The 22,769-nt window shown below is 41.8% G+C and overlaps 1 protein-coding gene across 2 annotated transcripts; it reads right to left on the bottom strand.

Annotated features, from left to right (window-relative positions):
* Positions 1-1,394: 1,394 nt before the first annotated feature.
* On the bottom strand, positions 1,395-18,645 carry wdtc1 (WD and tetratricopeptide repeats 1). 2 transcript variants are annotated; one of them, XM_084049922.1, is made up of 16 exons: positions 18,476-18,645; positions 16,769-16,939; positions 16,361-16,444; positions 16,133-16,179; positions 15,253-15,364; positions 14,588-14,775; positions 12,765-12,947; positions 11,035-11,129; positions 10,320-10,435; positions 9,692-9,767; positions 9,256-9,349; positions 8,884-9,054; positions 8,126-8,361; positions 6,479-6,644; positions 5,355-5,547; positions 1,395-4,837 (listed from the first exon to the last, which is right to left on the bottom strand). In XM_084049922.1, the coding sequence occupies exons 2-16, from the start codon at positions 16,832-16,834 to the stop codon at positions 4,640-4,642; spliced, it is 2,025 nt and encodes a 674-aa protein (XP_083906048.1). In that variant the 5' UTR covers positions 16,835-16,939; positions 18,476-18,645; the 3' UTR covers positions 1,395-4,639. The 2 variants fall into 2 exon arrangements, with proteins under 2 accessions (XP_083906048.1, XP_083906047.1); XM_084049921.1 differs by having other exon boundaries at positions 16,769-16,927.
* Between the last annotated feature and the right edge of the window lie 4,124 nt (positions 18,646-22,769).

Raw genomic sequence — 22,769 nt, 5'->3', positions numbered from 1 at the left:
TCCCTCTTTATTTCCTGCCTGATGCTGTAGGCCTCGTCGCACATTTTCCACTTTACATGTTTCTTACCCCTTTCTGCACATCGTATCCAAAAAGTAAAGCATTTGCGCCACTCTCTCAGATGTTTAAAATTTTAGCTGGCAATAAAATCTATCCAACGAGTTGAAGAAAGTATTTAATTTGCCTCGGTTTTCATCCGGTTCCATGTTTTTAAGACATTGCGCAAGAGTTGCGCCCGTAGAGATAACATAACTGGTTACCCTACTGGTCCAATGTTGAATTGCATCTTCTAATGCAAAATATTTTGGAACCGGATGAAAACCGAGGCAAATTAAATACTTTCTTCAACTCGTTGGATAGATTTTATTGCCAGCTAAAATTTTAAACATCTGAGAGAGTGGCGCAAATGCTTTACTTTTTGGATACGATGTGCAGAAAGGGGTAAGAAACATGTAAAGTGGAAAATGTGCGACGAGGCCTACAGCATCAGGCAGGAAATAAAGAGGGACCTCATCTCGGAGCTACATAGCGGAGGGAGAGGTTCCGTAGGGGCTAAAACGTCCCAACCCAGTGTTTTATGGAAGCAAGTTTGACTGTTTAAAATGCAGTGCATACTCAAACATTTTCATGCCATGGCCAGGGACCCACAAATTAATGTAGGCTATATTTATTTGGCTTTGGACCCCCATCTGAAAATATTATAATTATACTCATTATAATTGTGCCAGAGAGTGGGACCTTCATTTTTACTTTACTGGAGTACCAATGGGAAATACTTTTACTTCTACTCCACTACATCCCAGAGACAAATATTGTACTTTAACTCCACTACAATTATTTGAAAACTTTAGTTACTAGTTACTTAATTTTGATTATTATTACAAGACATACAGTAACCACTTCAGTCCTATATACCTATACAAGTCCTATAAAATCTTTTGAAAATAGCCAGTCTACAAGCTCACAGTGAGCTTGTAGATTGCATAATGAGTACTTTCTACTTTTGGTACTTCAAGTACATTTTGATACCAATACTTTTGTACTTTTACTCAAGTACATTTTTAATTCCGGACTTCTGCATGTAACAGAGTAGGCTACTTCTACATTGCAGCATTGATACTTTTACTTATGTGAAACATTTGAGTACTTTTTCCGTCACTGTTAGTGTGTGACTATACTATAGCTGGGTCACCTCATTAGTATGTGGGCCATGAGATGAAATCCTTGTCACATTGCCCTGCGCACTGCACACTGATGTACTACGTACACACATTTAAAACCAGATGGTCAGCAAAATAAAGAGGACATTGATAAATGAACGAGAAAGGGGTATTCTAACCTAAATCATGTAGTGCAGTAGTAGCCATAGTCTACAATAAAATACAAAGAGTGGAAATACAATATGTTTAAGAATCTTTCTTGTTTTATTAATTTGCAGCAAACGTCATAACATATATCCTCAAAGAAAAACATAATATCTCCAATGATCTTTTTTTTTTTTAACAAAAAAGAAAAGGTCAAACACGCACGCACACACACACACACACACACACACACACGCACGCAGTCACACGCACAGTCACACACACATGGAAGCCTAGTGTTACACTGAGGACTCAAGCCTTACATTTACTCTATTTTTGGGCCAAGACGACCCTGCGAGCTGTTGCATGGGCAAAGGATGGAATGGATCTTCTGTCCCATTCGCCCATAACTATGGCCAGAGAGACCTCCAGAGTAGGGCCGGGCAAATGAACCGAAAATATATCCAATCCGACATTTAGAACTAATAAGCGACCTAATCTTGCTGCTCGTGTAGGTTAATCGAATAATAGAGAAACCAAGTCATTTTTCATCATTATCATTTTTGTATTTCTTATAGATCAACGAATTGACACAAAACTCTTTTAATAGATTTCTTATAAAGGAGTAGTTCACCCATAAAATGATTTATTTTCTATCAATTGCACACCCCATGAAGCCTTGAATTCGATGGATTTGTTTTTGTCGCGTTCCTAAGCCAATAATTTGATGACCGGGTGTATTTCCGGTAGGAGACACAAAGAGTCTCCTTTGAGTCTCCTACCGGATACATTAGCCGGTAGGAGACGGTAATCTATTTATTTGGCTTACGAATGCGACAAAAACAAAGAAAAATCCATGAACTCAAGGCTTCATGGGGTGTGCAATTGATAGAAAATAAGTAATTTTTTAGGGTCAACTACTCCTTTAAGTAATCAACTAAATCGAGTCTAGTCTGATCAAACACCTATTATACTTCGTAGTACAATGGTGGCATTCAACAATAGCGAAAATAGCTACGGTGAGCTTGTAGATCTATTGTCACGTAAAAAAAAAATCAAAATCGTCCATTAATCGTAATCGAGGCAAAAAGTTTGAAATAATGGTGACTTTGAAGTCTTATGGCCCAGCCCTACCCCAGAAAGTAGACATCGTCCTATATACTGCAGCAGTAGACTAGTGCCACAGACAGCTACCAGCCCGTCTCTCTCCAAAAATAGTTAGATTTTTCTCCATGGGAGAGCTGAAAGTGCATTTATGTTCCTAGTTCCCACTTTGCTATCAATTAGTATCTATAATGCTCCTACATGTCTGTGTCATATTAGGACTTATGCTTCTCTTTTAGCTCTTTTCCACTACGAAAGGTTAACCCAGAACCTGAACCCTTCCAGAACATGTGAAGTTCTGCGATGGTTTTCCGTCTACGTCTCTGTTACAACCAGAACCACCCATGAAGAGGGAGGTATGTCGAAAAAATAAAAATAAACTCATGAAAACAAAGCAAAAATAGCCGATCTACAAGCTTACAATGCATTGCATTGGTTGTACAGCGGCTATTCTCGCTATTTAAAAAGTATACGTTCCGAGTTGTGGGTTGCCAGAACTCAGGGTCAGCAGAGCCCAAATTAGGGTTGTGAGAGAACCTTACGGGAAACTGAGTCGTAGCGTTGTGGAAACGCATCCAGAGCGTAACTGGCACGGTCGGCACCAATACCTACTCGCCCCCAGTCAAATTTCGGTGACCTCGGAACGGTCGGCACCAGGTATGTCTACCCACCGAGCGTTCCTAAAAAAAATAATTATTCCTATAGATAGAATGTCGTTTACTTTGTGTGGGTTATTTGCTTCAGTGAAGGGAGTTCATTGAGCCTATGCCAGGTATGATCACATTATTTAGTGTCATGTTGTAGTAGCCACTCTATTTTAAGGATGCATGATAACATAAGCTTTATATCTGGTGCCGACCGTTCCGTGGTCGCCGGAATTTGACTGAGGGCGAGTAGGTATTGGTGACGACCGTTCTTGTATTCTCCAGAACCTGTGAAATGCGTTTCACAGCAGGGTAAACTTTAGTTCTTGTGGTCGAAAAGAGCCATTTACTGTATGTGCCCCAACACACACTCCACATTGACTTCCATTAAGGACATTTGCAAACAATAGTTCAGTACTTTATCCAAAAAAACGACTCCTTCCCAGACAACTCCACAGTTGGCATGGGAAATGCAGCTGTCCACGACATGCGGCAGTACAGACCTCCCTCTGACCACCTTAGAACAGTAAACATGACCCAAGCCCCTTCACTAAAAGAAGTATAGAACGCCAGAAATTATGTTTTGACAAAACAGTGAAAACAAATGCAACATTAATCCTTGGCCACTTGAAATCTCAGAAAATTCACACTTTTGGACAAAGAGAAACCACACGTTTCGTCAGACAGAGCCGTTAGAAAAAAAGAAGAAAAAAAAGAAACCAGGAAAGTGCCGTGATCTTAACACACAAAACTTTTTTTTTTTCAAGACTTTGAGAATGATCTTTTTTTTCTCCTTCCTTTTCTTGGGTTTCCTGTGAACTCATCCTCTGGTCAACGTTCCATGAACTGAAAACAGAATCAAGTGTAACTCAGAAATCAGAGACTTCTGCGTGCAACCTTGTTTTTTTCTTTTTTTTGGGGTGGGGGGGGGGGGGGGGGGGATGGCAGGGCACTGCGATTCCACGCACTCCGGGCTGCAGAGCAGACACAGTACCATCTTCTAGCCTCCATGGGCCTCCATCCACCCCGCATGCGGAGGACATTCCCGGTGACGACGCTCCGACCTGAAAAATAGGTCGCCCCACTGCGAGGGGGTGGGGGGGGGGGGCTTTCAAATCTTGGCGTTTTTCTCTCACCAACACAAACCTGAGGAGGGATTTAGGAGTGATGTGGTGGAGGGTGCTCTCCTCTTCGGTGGAGGTGTTGCCACACCCACAACCTTTGCAGGGTGGAGGCAGGAGGTGGAGGAGGAGGTGATGCTGATGGTTGTGTTCCAACACCACACATGGTCTCCTCTCCCCAAAGTCTTTTTTCGGATGGGGGGGGGGGGGGGGTGGGCGGGTGGTGCATAGTGCAGAGATGTGACGTGACATTCACTCAATCGATGTTGCTTTCGTTTCGGGGGCGGGGAGATTTAACATTGAAAAAAAAAAAGAATATCTATGGTGCTTTTCCCCCTCTATGCGCACGCATGCACACGACACACACAACACACTTAACGTGGGTGGGGTGGGGTGGGGGAGGGGAGCCGGGAGAGTGCTGTAGCTTCCTACCTCCATTCTATAGAATGTCTGAGGGGTTTTATTTATTTAGCTGGGCCGACACTGCACCTGACCCTCTGAGCTGTCCTCGTCGTCAGAACCCTCGGGCCCGACGCCGCGCAGGCCCGTGATGCGGTAGCCCATGTTGAGCAGCATGACCTCCAGGGGGTCGGCGTTCATGCGCCGCTGGTTGGCCTGAGCGGCGCCCTCCATGTCCTCCACCACGCGTCCGTTCTCGCTCTCCGCCTGCACATGGGACGAGACGGAAGTTAACCCGTTAAGACCTGAGGCCGATTCTACAAAATGGCTTCTAAATCAGTAGTTCTCAAACTTTTTCGTGCCAAGGACCCGAAAAGGTTAATTATTATATTTGGCCTCGGACCCCCATCTGAAAATGTTTTGTGCTGGGGACCACCAGAAGAGAAGATTTTTTTGTTCAATTTTAACATCATTCAAAAATGTAAAAAAATAGACAAATGTGTTTTATAAATGTTGGAAAAGGGGGGTTTGAACAGCTAAATCTGGCCACAATAATAATGTAAGTTTAGTTACGGCTACTCTGGGAACGTAGCGGATACACTCCGTTCACGGAGCAGCTGCGGCGACTGTACACTGCCGTCATATTGGCACTACGTCACCCGCCCCCAAATAGAACTATTTGGGGCATTCGCAAACATGTTCAAACCCCAATAAAATTGTTTTATTAAATTACTATTTTATTTATTTTTGTTAAAACCCCAACTGAGAATGCTCTGAGATTTACCTCTGGTCTGGGGCTCCATAGCCGCACCACAGGGTCGATGCCGCTGGTAGCCAGGAAGCAGTAGCTGGGATGGGGCTGCAGACAGTTGACTATGGACTCATCGCCCTGGAGGATCCTCACCAGATTAGTGGTCTCCTTCTCCCAGATGAAGAAAGAGCCATCGTCTGAGCCGCTGACAATGTACTGGCCTTTGCTGTGGAGAGAAGCCTAATTATACCACATGCCCCACCACAGCTTTGCATGGATCTAATATACTGTCTCATGCAGCCTTTCATTGTAAAGGCGAAATTACTAGAAAGCGTTTTAGATTATGTTCCAAATATGTGTCAGCTTGGTCCAAACATTTTTCAAAGGGGGCCATATTTGAAAATATGAAAATACCATGGGGTCAGAGTCGTCAGACCATAACAAAGTCATATAGAAATGCAACGCATTACAACAATTTTACTTTAACTACAGTGCAATATCAACAGTTTTTCGTTGGAAGTGCAGCCAACAACAATTCAGCCTTTTTTTCACATGCATGCACTGCTATTGTATTTACAGTCCAATAAATTGTCTTTAGTTCAAATGGCAGTGTAGCCAAATGTAACCAGGGGTGAAAAGGTCTCTACAAAAACATACATATTATGCTTTCTTTCACATGTGAGAGAATGAGAATGAGACAACAACACAAAGAACAAGCAGTTCTACTAAGCCTATATGCCCAGGTTAATTTCAAGACACTTCAAATGTATGAATTTCACAAAATACATTTTAGGAAGGAAGCTACGGGTCATATACAATCTGCCCACGTGCTACGATCGCCCCCCCGGGCCGGACTTTGGACATGTCTTGCCTAGAGCCTTGAATGGGATATTTAATTTTCCCCCTTTGGTTGTGTTGAGTGTTGTCAAATGTATTTTACAGGATCTTTGTGGACTTTAAATATTTAATAGTATACTACACATACACAATTCATGGGGTTAAGTGTGAAGTGTGAACTACTGGGGTTTGCCGTCACCATTTTTGTCACGTACTGTATGCCATGTCATTTGAACTGAGGTGATATTTTGTTAGTTAGGATTCATAATGAATTAATTACAAAAAATGTCTATAAAGTCACAGTGCTCCTGACCACTGACCTTCCGAAGAAGTTGGCCTCTTTGATGTCTGTGGTGGTGTTACAGTGGCCGCAGTAACGGTGCTTGTAGTCGAAGCTACGCTCCCTCAACACGATCTCGTCCTCGGGGGTCGACTCCTTCCTGCTGAACGAGTGGAAATGCACCGAACCGCCAGACTTCTTCTCATCTGCTGGGGACAGAGACAAAGCAGCATTCGATGCAAAAGGTTAGTTTGTGTACAGTATATGTGCAATGGTACAACCTTTATCCAAAGCACTTTACAATGTGCATTACATTCACCCATTCACACACACACATACATACATTCACACACCCATGGTGGAGGAAACCATGCAAGGCACCGACCTGCTCATCGGGCGTAGTTAGGGGTTCAGTGTCTTGCTCAAGGACACTTTCGACACTAACCCAGGGGGAGCTGGTGATCAAACCAGAAACCTTCCGATTTCCAAGCAGCTGCTGTACTACCTGAGCCACTACCATACCAAATGCAGTTGAAATGTTCCTAGTGTCCCTATTCGGGGAGTGAACATTCGGCTACTTGTAGATCGCCTGTTTTCGGTGAAGAGAGTTGGTGTAGCTGGACATACTAGCTACTACTTATATCAAGATCCACTGTTAGCGACATGCTCATGAGCTCCAGTTTAATGAGCCACAGCTCCAGTATTGACATCGATAGGAGACATGTATAAACATGTCATTGGAGCAAACTATGCTGATTTACATATATGCTGATATATATAGAGAGATAGAGATATATATAATATATAGTACTATGATAGATGTAGATATCAGCTTCAACTGCGGCAGTGATTAAAATGACCATAATTCTTTAAGATACGTGTGCATTATACAGTACTTGTCAGAGTGACTGAAGTGATCCATTTATATTTTTAAACTTTATCCAGGGGAGGTTAGCTGAGCACGAATGCTCTTATTCACCAACGCCCTGCTTCTCACACACTCTCTCACACACACACACACACACACACACACACACACACACACACACACACACACACAAAGCCTTATATACTGTTAGCCACTGAGCAGCTCCACCGGCGCAGTTGGGGGTTCAGTGCCTTGCTCAAGGGCACTTCAACAATGTTGAGGGAGGGGTGAGTGTTGGTCATTCACTTCATAGATATAGAAACCAAGATACCTCATTGGCCTCTGCAGTTCATTGGAGTGACCTGTATCGCGGCCGCCATTTTGGAGAAGGCAAGCTTCTTGACAACTGGCCAATCACAATGCGTCTGTTCCGGGTCTTGTCAGAATCTAGTTGTATAAAAATATCCCGTTATATTTTCATACAACTAGATTCTGCCAAGTCCCGGAAAAGACGCGCTATGATTGGCCAGTAGTCAGGAAGCTTGCCTTCTCCAAAATGGCGCCCGAGATACAGACGCGTCAGAGCCGGAGGAGGCGTCTACGTATATATGTCTATGATTCACTTCCCCACCCAAATTCTTTTTCTGCAAGTCCGGGGAATTGAACCGGGAACCTTCCGGCCACAAGCCGCTCTCCTCTGACTTTTAGGCCACCACTGCCCCCAAATTTTGCTGTAGATCATGTGAAAATGACATAAAAGGCCATGTATATAGGCTGTTATGTTATTGTTAGTTTGATAAGTATAGTGCACCATCCCACCTGAATCTGTCTTGGAGAAAAGGGCAGCCTTGATATCTTTATCCAGGGCGTCGCAGGCACTGCTGTGGGCCTGCTCCGGGAACTTGCCCTTGAAGTCGTCCAGACACTCCAGGGCCTCGGCCACATACTTCAGCTCAAACAGGCAGCGGGCCAGCCTGAAATGGGCCTTCAGGTGACCGGGGTTGAGAGTCAAGGCCTTCAGACAGTCCCTGAGAGCATCGTAATGGTCGCCGTCCCTATGAAGCGTGCACACACATCGTATGTACATCATAAACAAACACGCGTACACTTGTCAACGCCATTTATTTCTATTATTTGTATGATTTATTTATAGCTTTTATATATTTTATGACATAACTTTAACACAACCATAATACACAAAAACATAACAAGGCTAGTTGACCCCATTTATTTCTATTAGCAATACTAAATTATGCTAACAAGCAGGAACCTTGGGATGCCCGATATTAAAGTTGCAGTAATCATTGCTAGTGTTTGTTAAGTAACAGAGGTCTCCCTTGCTCGTTAATAAAAGGTTGGTTGCAAGTTTCATTCAATCAGGAAAGAAACCCCATTTATCAGCTTTAATTTTATAGTGTTCCAGCTCCAATTTTTTTTTCCATCCAGACAATTTTGTCTGGATGAAACGAGGAGACCCGTGTTACTGGACAAACACTATATAGCTCAATAAAAGTGTTATTCATTTAAATACCTTAAATACCTGTTAAGGTAGAGTAGATAAATGAGACTAGGCCTACCACTTGCGCTTCATGTAGGCAGCAGCTCGGTTTCCGTACAGCATGGCGTTGCGGCTGGCCTGGTGAATACCTAGACTATAGAGCTGGATGGCCTGAGTCCACTGCTGCCGCGCAAACGCATCGTTAGCCTGCTGCTTGATCTTCTCCAAGTGAGGAGGGAGCTCACTAGAACTACAGGGAGGAAGAATAGAAGGGAGAAGAGAAGAGAAGAGAAGAGAAGAGAAGAGAAGAGAAGAGAAGAGAAGAGAAGAGAAGAGAAGAGAAGAGAAGAGAAGAGAAGAGAAGAGAAGAGAAGAGAAAGGCTTATGTTCAGTCATCAGTTATTATGTGGTTGTAAAGCAGTAATTAAGGAGAGGAGAACACAGTTGGTACCCAGAGCAGAGCTTGCTTTCAGCTAGTCTCAGATGGCTGGCTGGTAGGTGGATTCCATTTGACACTCCGTTGGTTGTCTTTCCATTCTGCACATCTGATGGGAAGGTTCCACACAAATCATAGGCAAAAAAACAAACACAAAAAGGTCGTCAATCACCATTTTAATAATCACAACAGTACAATTAATGACAATACGAAACAAATCTATTCCTATTATAGGTTTCTAAATCAAATCTAACAACAAAAAGCTTCTTTGCAGCGGTCCTTGGAACAAAATGGGGATTTGCAACCTAACGCAATTCTTGACATGAAAATGTTTGAGAACCACTGTCATATAAGATTTAACCCATAACTTTGCCAGCCACAATATTCTTCCAATTAAGATGGATATGCTGTATGTTTTTTTGCATGTGGCAGAGACCCGGGTAGGACATACCTGTTGACGATTGGCATTTCTTTGGAAGCAAGAAGGTGTACGGCTTCTGTTTGAAGGTCAAGTCAAATAGGTACACCTAGAGACAGTGATGGAATACGTATACAGAATAAGTAGCAATACCACAATGTAAAAACACTCTCGCTGTAGGTGAGAGGTTCTAAATGACGGTTGCGATGAATTGTGGGTCTACCTTGATGACTTACATAGATCGTCTCTGTCGGATGAAAACCTCATACTGTATGTCCAAAATGGTTAGTTTTCAGGATTCAAATTCAAAAATAGCAAAAGTAGCAGATCTACAAGCTCAAAACGCGTTGCTTGCTTAGTAGTATGATTAAGTAGGGCATTAATTTACGAAAAAACACAAAAAGTCAAAATGTGGAGATAAGAGGTTTCTGCCCGACAGCAACAATACGGACTAGACACTACTTTATGAATGTGATATGATAGTAGTATATGGATATCAATTTTTATATTTGTATGGTTTTTCATTGTGTATTGTGTCTGTGTCTTGTCTGTGTTTTTATGCAGTGAATTTACATCAACAGAGTGGCAATATCATTGGGAATGCTTGCACACAATGACAATAAAAGGGATTCTGATTCTGATTCTAATTGGCCAGCTCTACCTGCTCTCCACCCATGTTTACAAGCAGCTCCGTCCCATCGGGGCTGAAGGTCACGTAGGTCGCCACCAGGACCCTAAGGCGGTTGTTGTAGTCTGGGAGTTTCACAGGGAGGTGGCCTACAGCACAGGGGAAAAGATCATGGCGGATATGACTATGAAATCAAAATTACATGTGCAACAGTTAATCAAACTAATCAATGGAATCGATTATAAAACATAATCGATTTAAATGAAATCATTGATTTTCGAAAATAGCAGAAATAGCCAATCTATAAGCTTGCAAGGCGGCTCAATGCGTTGTGAGCTTGTAAACTGGACATTTTTGTGCCACACCATTGCATGATGAAGTATAAAATAGGGCGTAAGTGATTAATTAGACTAATCAATTTAGTTGATTATAAGAAAATATATATACATTTTGTCATTTTGATTCGTTGATATACATTTTTTAAATAACTTTTTTTTAAATGCACTTCTCAATTATTTAATTAATTGAAAAATAAACGCTAGAATAATCGCTAAGAAGATAGTTGCAATAATGCCTAATTTACACTACAAGCTCACAACATGGCATTTTGTGAGCAGCTCAGCTATTTTTGGCAGGGGTCATACGATGAGTCACTTCCCAATGCTCATCCATACATTTAACCACACAGACTATTATCTACAACAGTAAGACACATTATTACAAGGCGATACAGCAATGTTATACACACCTGCAACGTAATACTGGCCAGCTCCATCTGGGATGGGCTTCTGCCGGTCACAGAACGTGTGCACCGCCGCCGACGTGCCCTGACTCATGGACTTCCTGCATGAGAAGGAAGACAAACATGTCCTGTTTAGGGCTGTCACGATTACAAATTAAATTAAGTTGACGATTAATTGTCACTCAAATAATTGCGATTAACGATTACATTGTATGTTTGGCATTGAACATTGGAACAAATTACCGTAAGCCTTTTAGGCTTTGTAATCAAAAATTGCACAGGGCAGAAATGACGAATAACTGAAATATAAAAGAAGTTATTGACATATTTAATACTTTTATACATGTAAAATGTAAAAAAAATATGAAATGATCTACAAGCTTACTTTTTAAGCTTGTAGATCTGCTATTTCTGCTTTTTTTTATATTGGAAAATGTGTGAACATTTTTCAACATGGAAATGATTATGACGATTACCGATTATGTAAAAAATCTTTGAGATTATCTCAAATAATTGCGATTATACGATTATGTAATAATTGTGACAGGCCTACCTGTTATTTACAGTTTACAGTCCCCGGTTAGATTCACGAACCCGGCGGGCCTTTGCTGCGTGTCACTCCCTGACTCTTTCCCCGTTTCCTGTCAGTCTACACTGTACTATCAATGAAGGCAGAAAAGCCCCCAAAATATCTTCAGAAAAGTGTCCCTATCTTTAGAAAAGTGTTCTGAGGCGAACAGTTGGCTGCCTACAGCTACAATGCGTTATGAGCTTGTAGTTCTGCTATTTCTGGTGAAGATATTTAGTGTAGAGAGAAAACAGCTGAAAAACAATGGGGCACTTCTTATTTTTTTAAAGATTTTTTGGGGGCTTTTTATCCCTTTATTGACAGGACTATGGGGAGAGAGAGATGGGGAGTGACATGCAGCAAAGGCTGTCGGGATCGGGACTCAAACCCGTTGTCAGGCTACACTACGCCAGCGGTCCAGGCCAATGATGGGGCACTGTTATCAAACAGTCCTGCTAGACTTGTGGCCCTAGAGAGTGAGGCGTGCCAATCCATGGTCCTTTTCTGAAGTGCAAAAATGTTGTGTTCAGTTCACTTTTTCTGGCTTTAGTTGTGCTCGTAGGTGTGTTAGAATGTTCCCACTGGCACTAAAAAGTAAACATTCTCAAGAAATGAACACTGGTATGTTAGCTAATAACTAGACAGCTTTTTGAAGTTGCTCATGAGGATATTCATGTTCATGTGAGGATATTAATAGAAATTCACTATGGTAGAAATTATCTTGAGTGTTTTTTTATCTCGATACAGCTGCGTTCACAATAGCAGTGACAACTTGACAGGCTACAAGCCATTTTCAGTGGAAGCCAGTGACATGAAGGTACAAAGTGATGCCCGACGCCCGAGCTACAGAAGCTAAAAAGAAAAGATGAGCTGGCTTCAATGACGCAATGAAGCGTCTATCAATCATATTATTTCAATCAATAATATTTTATTTTATTTAAAAATAGTGAAAATAGCAGATCTACAAGTTCTGATCAGCTATTTTCACTCCTTTTGTGTGGCACTCTTATACGACAAAGTAGGGCATTAATTGGCGAAAAAAAAAAACACAAAAAGTTGAAATATGGAGATGAGAGGTTTCTGCTCGACAGCAACGTTATCTTCCCACCCCCTAGTTCTTGATGACACCCCAAAATACACTGTTTTGGAGCGAGCAGCGAGGACTGACCTGTGGTTGTGGATCATGCGTATGTCGTAGAGGCGTACGAAAGGCCCGTTGGCACCCACTGCTAGGTAGTTGTTGTCCTGCGGGTTGACAGCCAGACACTTGGCCTCCACCAGCTGACCACAGAACTCCGTCAGGTCGATCAGCACCTCCGACCGTTTGCTGCTTTCCCTCAGGTCATACTGCCTGTGGGGTACAGCACGAAAATGTATTTCATCTGTCTATTAGAGCCGGCATTTTTACCATTGAGTTAATAGAGCCTGCCTGCTTGCTCAGGGGATACATTTAATCTTGACCTTCAGGTCAGATCCTGTGTCTAGGTGAGACATGACCTTTGACACCATCTAAATGTCTCAATAGAAGAGCAAGGAGACAAAATACAACCACCCCACTTATATAAGTTATATTGTATTAACATACTCTACCATACAGATTGGACAAAATCACATTTTATTCATAAAGAAAAAGTTACATAGTGCCGCTTTAACCACTTCCAACCTGGCATCCCCCTAATTTGGTCAATCTTTTTTTTATAAATAGCAAAAATAGCAGATCTACAAGCTTAAGTGTTCCGATGCGATGCGTTGTGAGCTTGTAGACCGTTTATTTTCGCTACTTTTGCATAACAATGTCATATGACAACATACTGTAGGGCATTAACTTATGAAAACATAAAATCCTGAAATAATATGGAGACAAGGGCCCTCATTTATCAACGCGGTGCAGCCCGAATAATGAGCGTACGGCGTGATCACCGCACCTTTCGGCATTTATCAATATATCCTGACGTGGGCTTCATCCTACTTCACGCTGAGATCTCACGTCTGGTCGAGACCAGTTGTTGACGTTGGCTGCGCCCGTTTATGCCATTCTAGACTTGCGGAGCAGCATTGTCTGACAGTCTGACAGGCATCTGGACACATATATCCACTCCAAAATGTATATCTACACTAATAAATAATCCCTGTGAAAATATAACATTTTATAAAGTAATTTAAACAAACTGCTTTAACAGTCATTCGGTTGCATTGTCTATTTTCAAAATATACAGCACTTCATGCGAGCGCATTTTCGGGACTCCTGACAATCATTTCATGGACTACAAACTTACAGTAGCTTGTCCTATGTTATGGCGTTATGTCATAGAGAGTTGTGAAGACTACAACCTGGCTGGGTTAAGGATATAAACCCGACGCTCCAATCTCTTATTAACGTGGGCGGCACGGGATCACTGCAGTCTGCAGACTGCCCGAGTCTCATGGGGAATATAGCCTACTACATGACTGCTTTAGTGTAACTTGAACGGGCACTGCTCGGTATGGGGTAAATAAATATACAAACGTATTCCATTCATGGCGATGTAATTGGTATCATAATATGTCATTCATGTAGGCTACAAGCCTACGTGACAATTAGAGTGTGCGGCGAGGCGATTCTTATTGGCTTTTCATGTCTTTGGTCGTATTCTGGTTCGTCTTCATGACGTAAAATCGGGGCGTTTTGAGAATATTTAAGGGCGTGTTATTTAAATGACGGTCGGTTTCAGCCGTGACATTTATCAACGCTGGGACCAAGTGTACGCTCGGATCAGCTGTGTAGGATGCGTTGATAAATGTGACTTCGACGTTGGTGTACGGCCGAATATATGGAAAAATATACGCCGGTTTATACGCTGCGTTGTTAAATGAGGGCCAGGGTTTCTGTCAATATTATAACAATATTCACCCTGCTCCAGGCTGCTACAACACCAAGCATTCACCATGAAGGTCAATGACAATTTGATCCCATCACATAATGAAGGGTCTATTATTTTTCTGCGTTCTGACCTGATAATGCCGTCCTCCGCAGCGCTCCAGAAGGTGTTGGGCCACATGGGCGCGGTGGCGATGCGCTTCACTCTGTTGGTGTGGTCAGAGAACATGTGGATGGTCTCTTTGACCGTCAGGTCGTGCACGTGGACCTTTGTGTCCGCTGCGCCCGTCACCAAGATACGGTCACCAGAGTGAGGCAGGAACTGCACGGGCACAAAGAGACGAAAGAATAAGTGGTATCATAGTAGCCATACGGTTAAATAAGGACTACCCTCTAAGACAAAAAAAAGCGTGACAGACATTATGAATTGACCAATCATGTACCCCTTTAGACCAACCACAGACCAATCACAGACTTCTATTACAGAACAACTAATCAGAGGTTTTTTGTATGTTGTCTTAAGTGAGTATCTTTGTCGGGCGCCAATAGTCCAGTGGTTGGCGTGTACCACATAGGCTCTAACACCGAGTTCGATTCCCAAGCCGGAGTTGCTGAATGTCATTACCCAACTTTCTCTCCCTGTTTCTCGTCTCTGTGTATAAAACAATATTGAAAGAGAGAGTAGGGTATGTACATTACCACTATGGAATACAGGAGAGACAAAATAGGTAGGTACTTCTAATTGTGAACGATTTGCTGACACCATCTTTGTACCTCTCATTTGGCATGTACATGTTACCTTGACAGAGAAGATGTTTGCTGCATGGCCAGTGTGCATAGTAGTAAGCTTCTTGTGTTTTAAGGGGTCCCAGATGATGGCGTGCTGATCATCCGAGCCAGACGCCAGCAGACTGAATGCAAGTAGAAAGAATGGCTTAAGTACATTTCAGGAGGCACTTGGTTGTGGCCCTTAAACCACATGAAACCTAGCGTCCTTATTCTGGGGCAAACATTCTGAAAATAGTGAAAATAGTTCCAATGCGTTTGCTATTTTCAGCAAAGGGATTTAGTGTAGAGGGAAAAAAGGAGAGGACTAAGTATAGATCAGAAGCCCAAGAGTTATAAACTGTTGATTCCATTCCCTATTCGAGTGGATCAGATTTGGACTAAAAAAAAATCTTTTTTTTTGTAGAAAAAGAGAAAAAGAAAACAACATTGGGGTCATATAATTATCTCAGCAGACATTATGTCGATACTAATAAGAAATAAAAGTTTTTCTAATAATATCTTAACACCCAAAATCCAAATCTGATCCACTCGGACGGATAGGGATCTCTTGGGCCTGGGGGATGCCGGTCAACAAAGTATATATTGTAGGGTTTAAGTGGTTAATGCATATACCACTTAAAACTTCTTAGTGAGTACTACGTACTGTAAAGGTGATGACAGTAATAAGGGTTGCATGGACATAAGCTGGATGAAAACAGTGTTAACTTTTAAATTACATGGTTACCTGATCCTGGATCAGTAACACGATTCTTACAGTCTCTATTCGGGGCTCAATTTGTACCCTCTGAGTTAAATGAACACTCAAGGATTTTAAAGTCTAAGCCCTGTTACGCAAAGACAATATAATGAGAATATGGGACTCTATATGGGAGTTTGAGTTGTATACTTACTCTCCTTTCTCGTTCCATTCCAGGCAATTCACACACCCAGTATGACCCTGTCAATACAAATTATTAGGAGAAAATGTTTTTTATTTTGTTTTTGTTTTGTAAAAAGGTACACAGGTGGAAGTATTCCGTTACTCTCGCTTCCCCCTTACTGTCACACTCAAATGCAACACACATATCCATACACAGTTGCACACACACGCAATTGTGTAAAACAAAGTGAAAATTCACCTGAAGCTCAGCTTCCAGCCCCAGTCTTTTGATAAAGGGTTCAGTCACATGATGGAACCTTTGGAAGCCCAGCGCTCTCTTGTCCTGGGGACATGAAACAAAAGGTTCTTATCAGCTCAACACCTCCCATCACTGCTTGCATATTTGCTATTTTCACTGTTATAAAAAAATAACAATTGTTCATTAATTGTAAATCGAGGCAAAGGTTTGAAATAATTGTGATATTTCAAGTCACATTGCCCAGCCCTAGTTCTGGGTTATTATAGCCAATACATACTTTTTTTCGGAAAGTGTTAGGCTCTTTTTCACTATGAAGGCTTAAGGACAATACACACGTATTGCGCAATAAAGCGTGTGAGTGACGCTTTTTTTGGTGGGTTCCCACTTCAAGTTCCCAGCCTAACTTACCCTGATCTGCCTGTGCAGGATGTCTCTGGTGATGTTCACAGAAGACATGGCCTCGCTGCAGCTCATACAGTAGGCTGGAAGGGAGGGTCCGGGTGGGGTGGGTGGGGGTGCGGGGTCAGAGATCAGATGACATTTACTCTGTTCTTCTGTCGTAAAGAGCTGCAATAAAAGTTAAAAAACACAAAAGAGAGAGGCACCATGTCAAGTTAATGATTATTACGCAACAGTACACTAGTTATACTTGAGCAGTGGTGGACAGAAACAACTGTCCACCACCACTACTTTAACTTAAAGGAGTAGCTCACCCAAAAAAATGTTTTCTATCAATTACACACCCCATGAAGCATTGAATTCATGGAGATTGTTTTGTTTTTGCCACATTCTTGAGCCAATAATTTGATTATCGGCGGAAAGATGCTAATGTATCCGGTAGGAGACTCAAAAGAGTCCTAACAGAGAGACCGCCGGTCATCAAATTATTGGCTTAGGGATGCGACAAAAACTAAAAAATCTCCATGAATTCAATGCTTCATGGGGTGTGTAATTGATAGAAAACAAGTCCTTTTTTTGGGTGACGTACTCCTTTAAGTACAAATTTGACAGAAGAACACCTTTCAATTGTAGTAGCTGAGTAATATTTGACAAGGCGTAATTATACTAAAGACTCTGGGGCCTTGAGTACTTTGTCCACCACTGTACTTGAATTAGCATGGTGATAATAAACAGTCCGAAATCTACCCTGTAAAATCCTGTAAATTCACCCATTTGTAACTTAACCCAATTGAAATAGTAGTAACGCTGAGGATTTTACTGTTGCACATTCGCAGAATTCAATAATCCTGATTATAGAGGCGAGCAGCTGTCTGATCCTAATGGATACAGGATAGGTATGCACTAGTAGAGACATCTCCATGCAAAATTGGCTATTTGTCCAAAATGTAAAAAAATAAAATATTAGAAAAATGGTCTTAAGTAATGTAAAGTATACATGATCGGAACCTGCACGGTACATCATTATCAGACTTAATAAATATCCTTCAACCTCTTGTTTATGCCCCAAAATGACTGGATATACAGGTTTTGTAGCTGTGTGTAGCAATTGAAAAAATATTAGACCTTAATTGTATAATGTTTAAGCATGTATACTTTACTTAAAAACATTTTCCAAATATTTGATCTTTTACCATTTTGGACAAAATAGCCAACTTTACATCGAGGTGCTCAGATGTCCCTATAAGTGCCCACCTATCCTGTATCCATCCTAACATTTACGTTAGCCTAATGGAGTGAAGTCTTACAGCCTTTTGACACTAAACAACCCAGATGACAGTCATGTTAGCTGGTGTAAATGAAGAATACAGACACGCAGAGGGAGCTATCTGACTGTCAACCAGCTTTACAGCTTTCTGGGAGGCGACGCCAACATGTAAACAAACCCTCCAAGACTAGCTGTTAGCATGTAGCATGCTAACAGAGAACCCAACATGTAAACAAACCCTCCAAGACTAGCTGTTAGCATGCTAGCATGCTAACAGACAACCCAACATGTAAACAAACCCTCCAAGACTAGCTGTTAGCATGCTAGCATGCTAAGCTAGCTGGCTACAGTGCACTGTACGATGTCAGGCCTCCACACAGTCAGTGTTATGCTATGTTAGCGCATTAGCATGCTAGCTGGACAGATCAACCAGGCAGGTATGCACTTACATTCACTCTTCTTGGTTGTTGTCGGGTCGATTCCGATGCTTGTATGAGCGCTCACCGCGGTCCTTGAGCTTGAGAAGTGGCTGTCAGAACGTGTCCATTGAACGCAGGTGACAGAAGTGACACAGAAGTGACAGTTTGTTGACACGGTGCTGCTCTAAGTCCTTCTCTCTGTGGAGGAGCAGAAAGCTGGCTGACAGCAGGGTTGCCACATCATGTGAGTGAAACAAGGACCTTTGCTCTTCAGTATTTGCTAATGACCTATCTTGGGCTACCAAATGTGCCACAACAGTTCTTCATGTGGATGACTCGACATTGTATTACGCTGCACCATCATGCAATGTACTTAATGAAGTCTTAAACAGAGAACTTAAAGTTGTGCATGACTGGGTAGTATGTAATAGACTTGTCCTTAACATCTCCAAAACTAAATGTATTGTGCTGGGAACAAGGCACAGGTTATCTACAAGCCCAAAGCTTCATATGTATTTGATGCTTTTTTTGTGTGTATTTTAACCCTGTTGTACAGCACTTTGGTCAGCCTTTGGTTGTTTTTAAATGTGCTTTATAAATAAAATTGACTTGACTTGACTTCATTCAACGTGTGTAATTCGGCAGTTCAACAAGTTGAAAGTACTAAACTCCTTGGAGTGATGCTGGATTGCACTCTGTCTTGGTCTCACCATATTAATAATAAATATTGTTTTGAAAATGGGAAGAGCAATTGGTATTTCCAGGAAATGTGCTTCTTTTGTTGCCTGTCCCCTTTTATGTGAGATAGTTCAAAGTTTAGTTCTATGTCATCTTGACTATTGCTCTACGATGTGGTCATCTGCTGCCAGTGGTGACCTCAGGAAACTCCAGGTCCAGGTTGTCCAGAACAGGGCAGCACGGTTGGTACTGGGCTGCTCACTAAGGTCTAATGTGAGCCGTATGCATGCCTGCCTCTCTTGGCTTACAGTTGAGAATAGGTTGTCTTTTAATACACTTGTGCTGTTCAAGTCAGTCATTAGCAGTTATAACAGTTTTTATACATAAACAGATTGTTTATAGTAATACTGTGTACATGATCATTACACTAGAGGTTCCAGTAATGGACAGCTTGAATTACCTGGTCCAAAAAACAACGCTTTAAGGAGATCTTTTATTTATAGATCATTGACTCTTTGGAATAACCTGCCTCGAAACCTCTGCTGCATTTACAGTAAATTAACTTTTAAAAATAATCTTAAATTGTATTTAACACTGTAAAGTATTTTTGTTTGTTCTTTTTGTTTTCTGTTTCTTTGTTCACATGCAGTTTCAGCTATCTTATTTGTTTGTTTCATTATGTATTATGTGTTGAGTACTGACATTTAATAATTTTGTATTTGCAACTGTACTAATATTTTTGTATGTTTTTTTGTGTGGACCTCAGGAAGACTAGCTGGTTGCTATGGCACCAGCTAATGGGGATCCTTAATAAAATAAAATCCCTGGCACAAAATCTTTTCAGATGGGGGTCCGCAGACAAATACATATTAATCTGGGGGTCCTTGTCATGAAAACTTTTGAGAACCACTGGTTTAAACAACATCAGGACACAAGCCCAAATAAACAACTACACTTTAGAAACAAGCCCAAATAAACAACTCCACTTTAGAAACAATCCCAAATAAACAACTACACTTTAGAAACAATCCCAAATAAACAACTACACTTTAGAAACCAGCCCAAATAAGCAACTACACTTTAGAAACAAGCCCAAATAAGCAACTACACTTTAGAAACAAGCCCAAATAAACAACTACACTTTAGAAACAAGCCCCCCAAAAAAGCAACCTGCAACTTCCAATATTTACAAGCTACTTTACAGAAAAACAAGCCCAAAGTCGCTTATAGTAAGCAGACTTGGCAACACTGGCTGCTAACATACATGGGGTATTTATTTTTGCCCTAGTTATGAAAGGCTAATGTTTCTATCCAGTATAGCCTCAGAATGGCTGTGATATGACATACATGTCAAACTATTTACATGAAATATATGTAATTTCACAGCCATTCTAGGGCTATATCCAGTAGGGCTGCAACAGTTAATCGAACTAATCGATTTAATTGGTTATTTAAAAAACAAATCAATCAATGGGTATTATAAAAAGGGAAATATGTTCAAATATAGTGGAAAATAGCAGACAGTAATCAAACTAATTGATTTAATTGGTTCATATAAAAAATATCGATCGATTAATAATGTATTCATATTTTGGGCATGTCATTATAGGCAAAAAAAGTTGAAAACATTTTTTTTTTCAAGTAATAGGGAAAAAAGCAGATCCACAAGCTCATAATGCTTCCCATCACGTTGCTTTGTAGGCCAACGTCAGTGTTTTGTACTCTGTGTGGGCAGTAACTGGGTGCCAATGGAGGGAGCGGAGAAGGGGGTGACATGTGAACATTTTGGCTGGTTGAAGACCTACCTACATTCTGGATCATTTGCGGAGGCTTAAGTGCACATGCCGGGAGGCCAGTAAGGAGAGAGTTAAAATAGTCAAGTTTTGATATGACTCCTGGGTGAGGAAGGGTCTGATCGTTCGAATGTTATAGAGTGTGAACCTACAGGATCGAGTGACCGCTGTGCTGTTGCTCTTGAATGAGAGCAACAAAAGGACAACACCTGTCCAGGACAACACCAAGGTTCTTGGCTGTTGGAACCGAAGTCACCATGGGCGTTGTCTATGGAAATAGTTAGATCCTGCGTGGGGCAGGACTTAGCTGGGAAGAAGAGAAGCTCAGTCTTGTCTGGGTTCAGCTTGAGGTGGTGAGAAGACATCCACTGTGAGATGTCAGCCAGACATGCAGTGATGCGCTCTTCCACCTGGGTGGCAGAGGGGGGGAAGGATAGAAACAGTTGAGTGTCATCGGCATAGCAGTGATAAGATAGAGCAGAGATGACAGCGCCAAAAGATTTAGTGTACCGGGAGAAAATGAGGGAGCCAAGTACAGATCCCTGGGGGACCCTGGTTTGGAGGGTGCGACGGGAGGAGAGCAAACCTTTCCAAGAAACCTGGTAGGTCCGGTCAGTTAGGTAGGAGGAAAAACACTTTATAGTCGTCCCAGCGATGCCTAGGTCAGCAAGGGTGTCCAGGAGCAGCTGGTGGTTCACTGTGTCAAATGCTGCTGATGGGTCTAAAAGAATCAGGACTGTGCAGTGGAAGGCAGCCTGGGCAGCATGTAGTGCTTCTGTGACTGCAAGGAGTGCAGTTTCCGTGGAGTGGGTCAGTTTGAACCCTGACTGGTTGGGATCCAGCAGGTTGTTCTGTGAGAGATGGAGAGAAAGCTGGTTGGAAACAACACATTCAAGAGTTTTGGAAAGAAAGGAAAGGAGTGATACCGGTCTGTAGTTCTTAAGGTCTGAGGAGTCAAGAGTTGTTTTTTTGAGGGTTACTCTGGCTGACTTGAAGGCAGATGGGACACAGCCTGAAGTTACAGATGTCTTGATGGTGGAGGTAATGAAGGGGAGTAGATCAGGTGCAATGGTCTGTAAGATTGGGGAAGGGATGGGGTCAAGAGGACAGGTGGTAGTTCTATGTATGTATGTCCTATTCTACCTCTGATCAATTATTTGTAAGGTTTTACTGTGGAAGAGTGGAGAAATATAACTTCAAAGTCATCAAGTGTTGTCTTGATGCACTTCTTCTACTGTCATCTTTCCAGTGTTGCCAGGTTTTGTGTTGCCAACTTTACAGAAAAACAAGCCAAAGTTGCTCATAAGCGGACATGGCAACCCTGCTATAAGCTGTGCGTTACCGACGCCACCACCTGGACTGAGATTCTGTTGATATCAAAACTCAAATAAAGTTATTACAAATTATAGTAAGCTATACAATTACGTTTAATTTAAGTCAAACACATATAATAATATTAAAAAATAAAAAAGAATAAATAAATATATATATATATATATATATATATATATATTTATTATTATATATATACACACACACACGCACGCACGCACGCACGCACGCACACACACACACACACACACACACACACACACACACACACACACACACACACACACACACACACACACACACACACACACACACACACACACACACACACACACACACACACTTTTATAAATCATGGCAAAACATTTCCCTATGCAGGGGTGTCTTCAGTCCGCTTCAGTCCTGGGCGGGACTTTGAAATGTTCGTCTGTTGTCAAGGTGCGTTTGTTTTATCTTCACTGGACTGCCCAACTGATCACGTGACTGGACTCTTAGCAACCTAATAAGCTAATGCAGCGTTG

The sequence above is a fragment of the Gymnoscopelus microlampas genome, assembly GCF_963454915.1.
Source record: "Gymnoscopelus microlampas genome assembly, chromosome: 3".
In the NCBI taxonomy this organism is placed as follows: Eukaryota; Metazoa; Chordata; class Actinopteri; order Myctophiformes; family Myctophidae; genus Gymnoscopelus; species Gymnoscopelus microlampas.
Note: the sequence above shows the minus strand (reverse complement) of the source record. Positions and strands in the feature narration are given on the sequence as shown.

What these genes read in the sequence shown, in the direction of transcription:
- wdtc1 (XM_084049922.1), bottom strand. Translation starts at nt 16,834, where the DNA reads ATGAGCTGCAGCGAGGCCATGTCTTCTGTGAACATCACCAGAGACATC. An exon ending in CGCATGATCCACAACCACAG is followed by an intron (nt 11,130 to 12,764) that starts GTCAGTCCTCGC and finishes CTTCTCATGCAG; the next exon opens with GAAGTCCATGAGTCAGGGCA. An exon ending in TTTCTCCAAGACAGATTCAG is followed by an intron (nt 6,645 to 8,125) that starts GTGGGATGGTGC and finishes TGTCCCCAGCAG; the next exon opens with ATGAGAAGAAGTCTGGCGGT.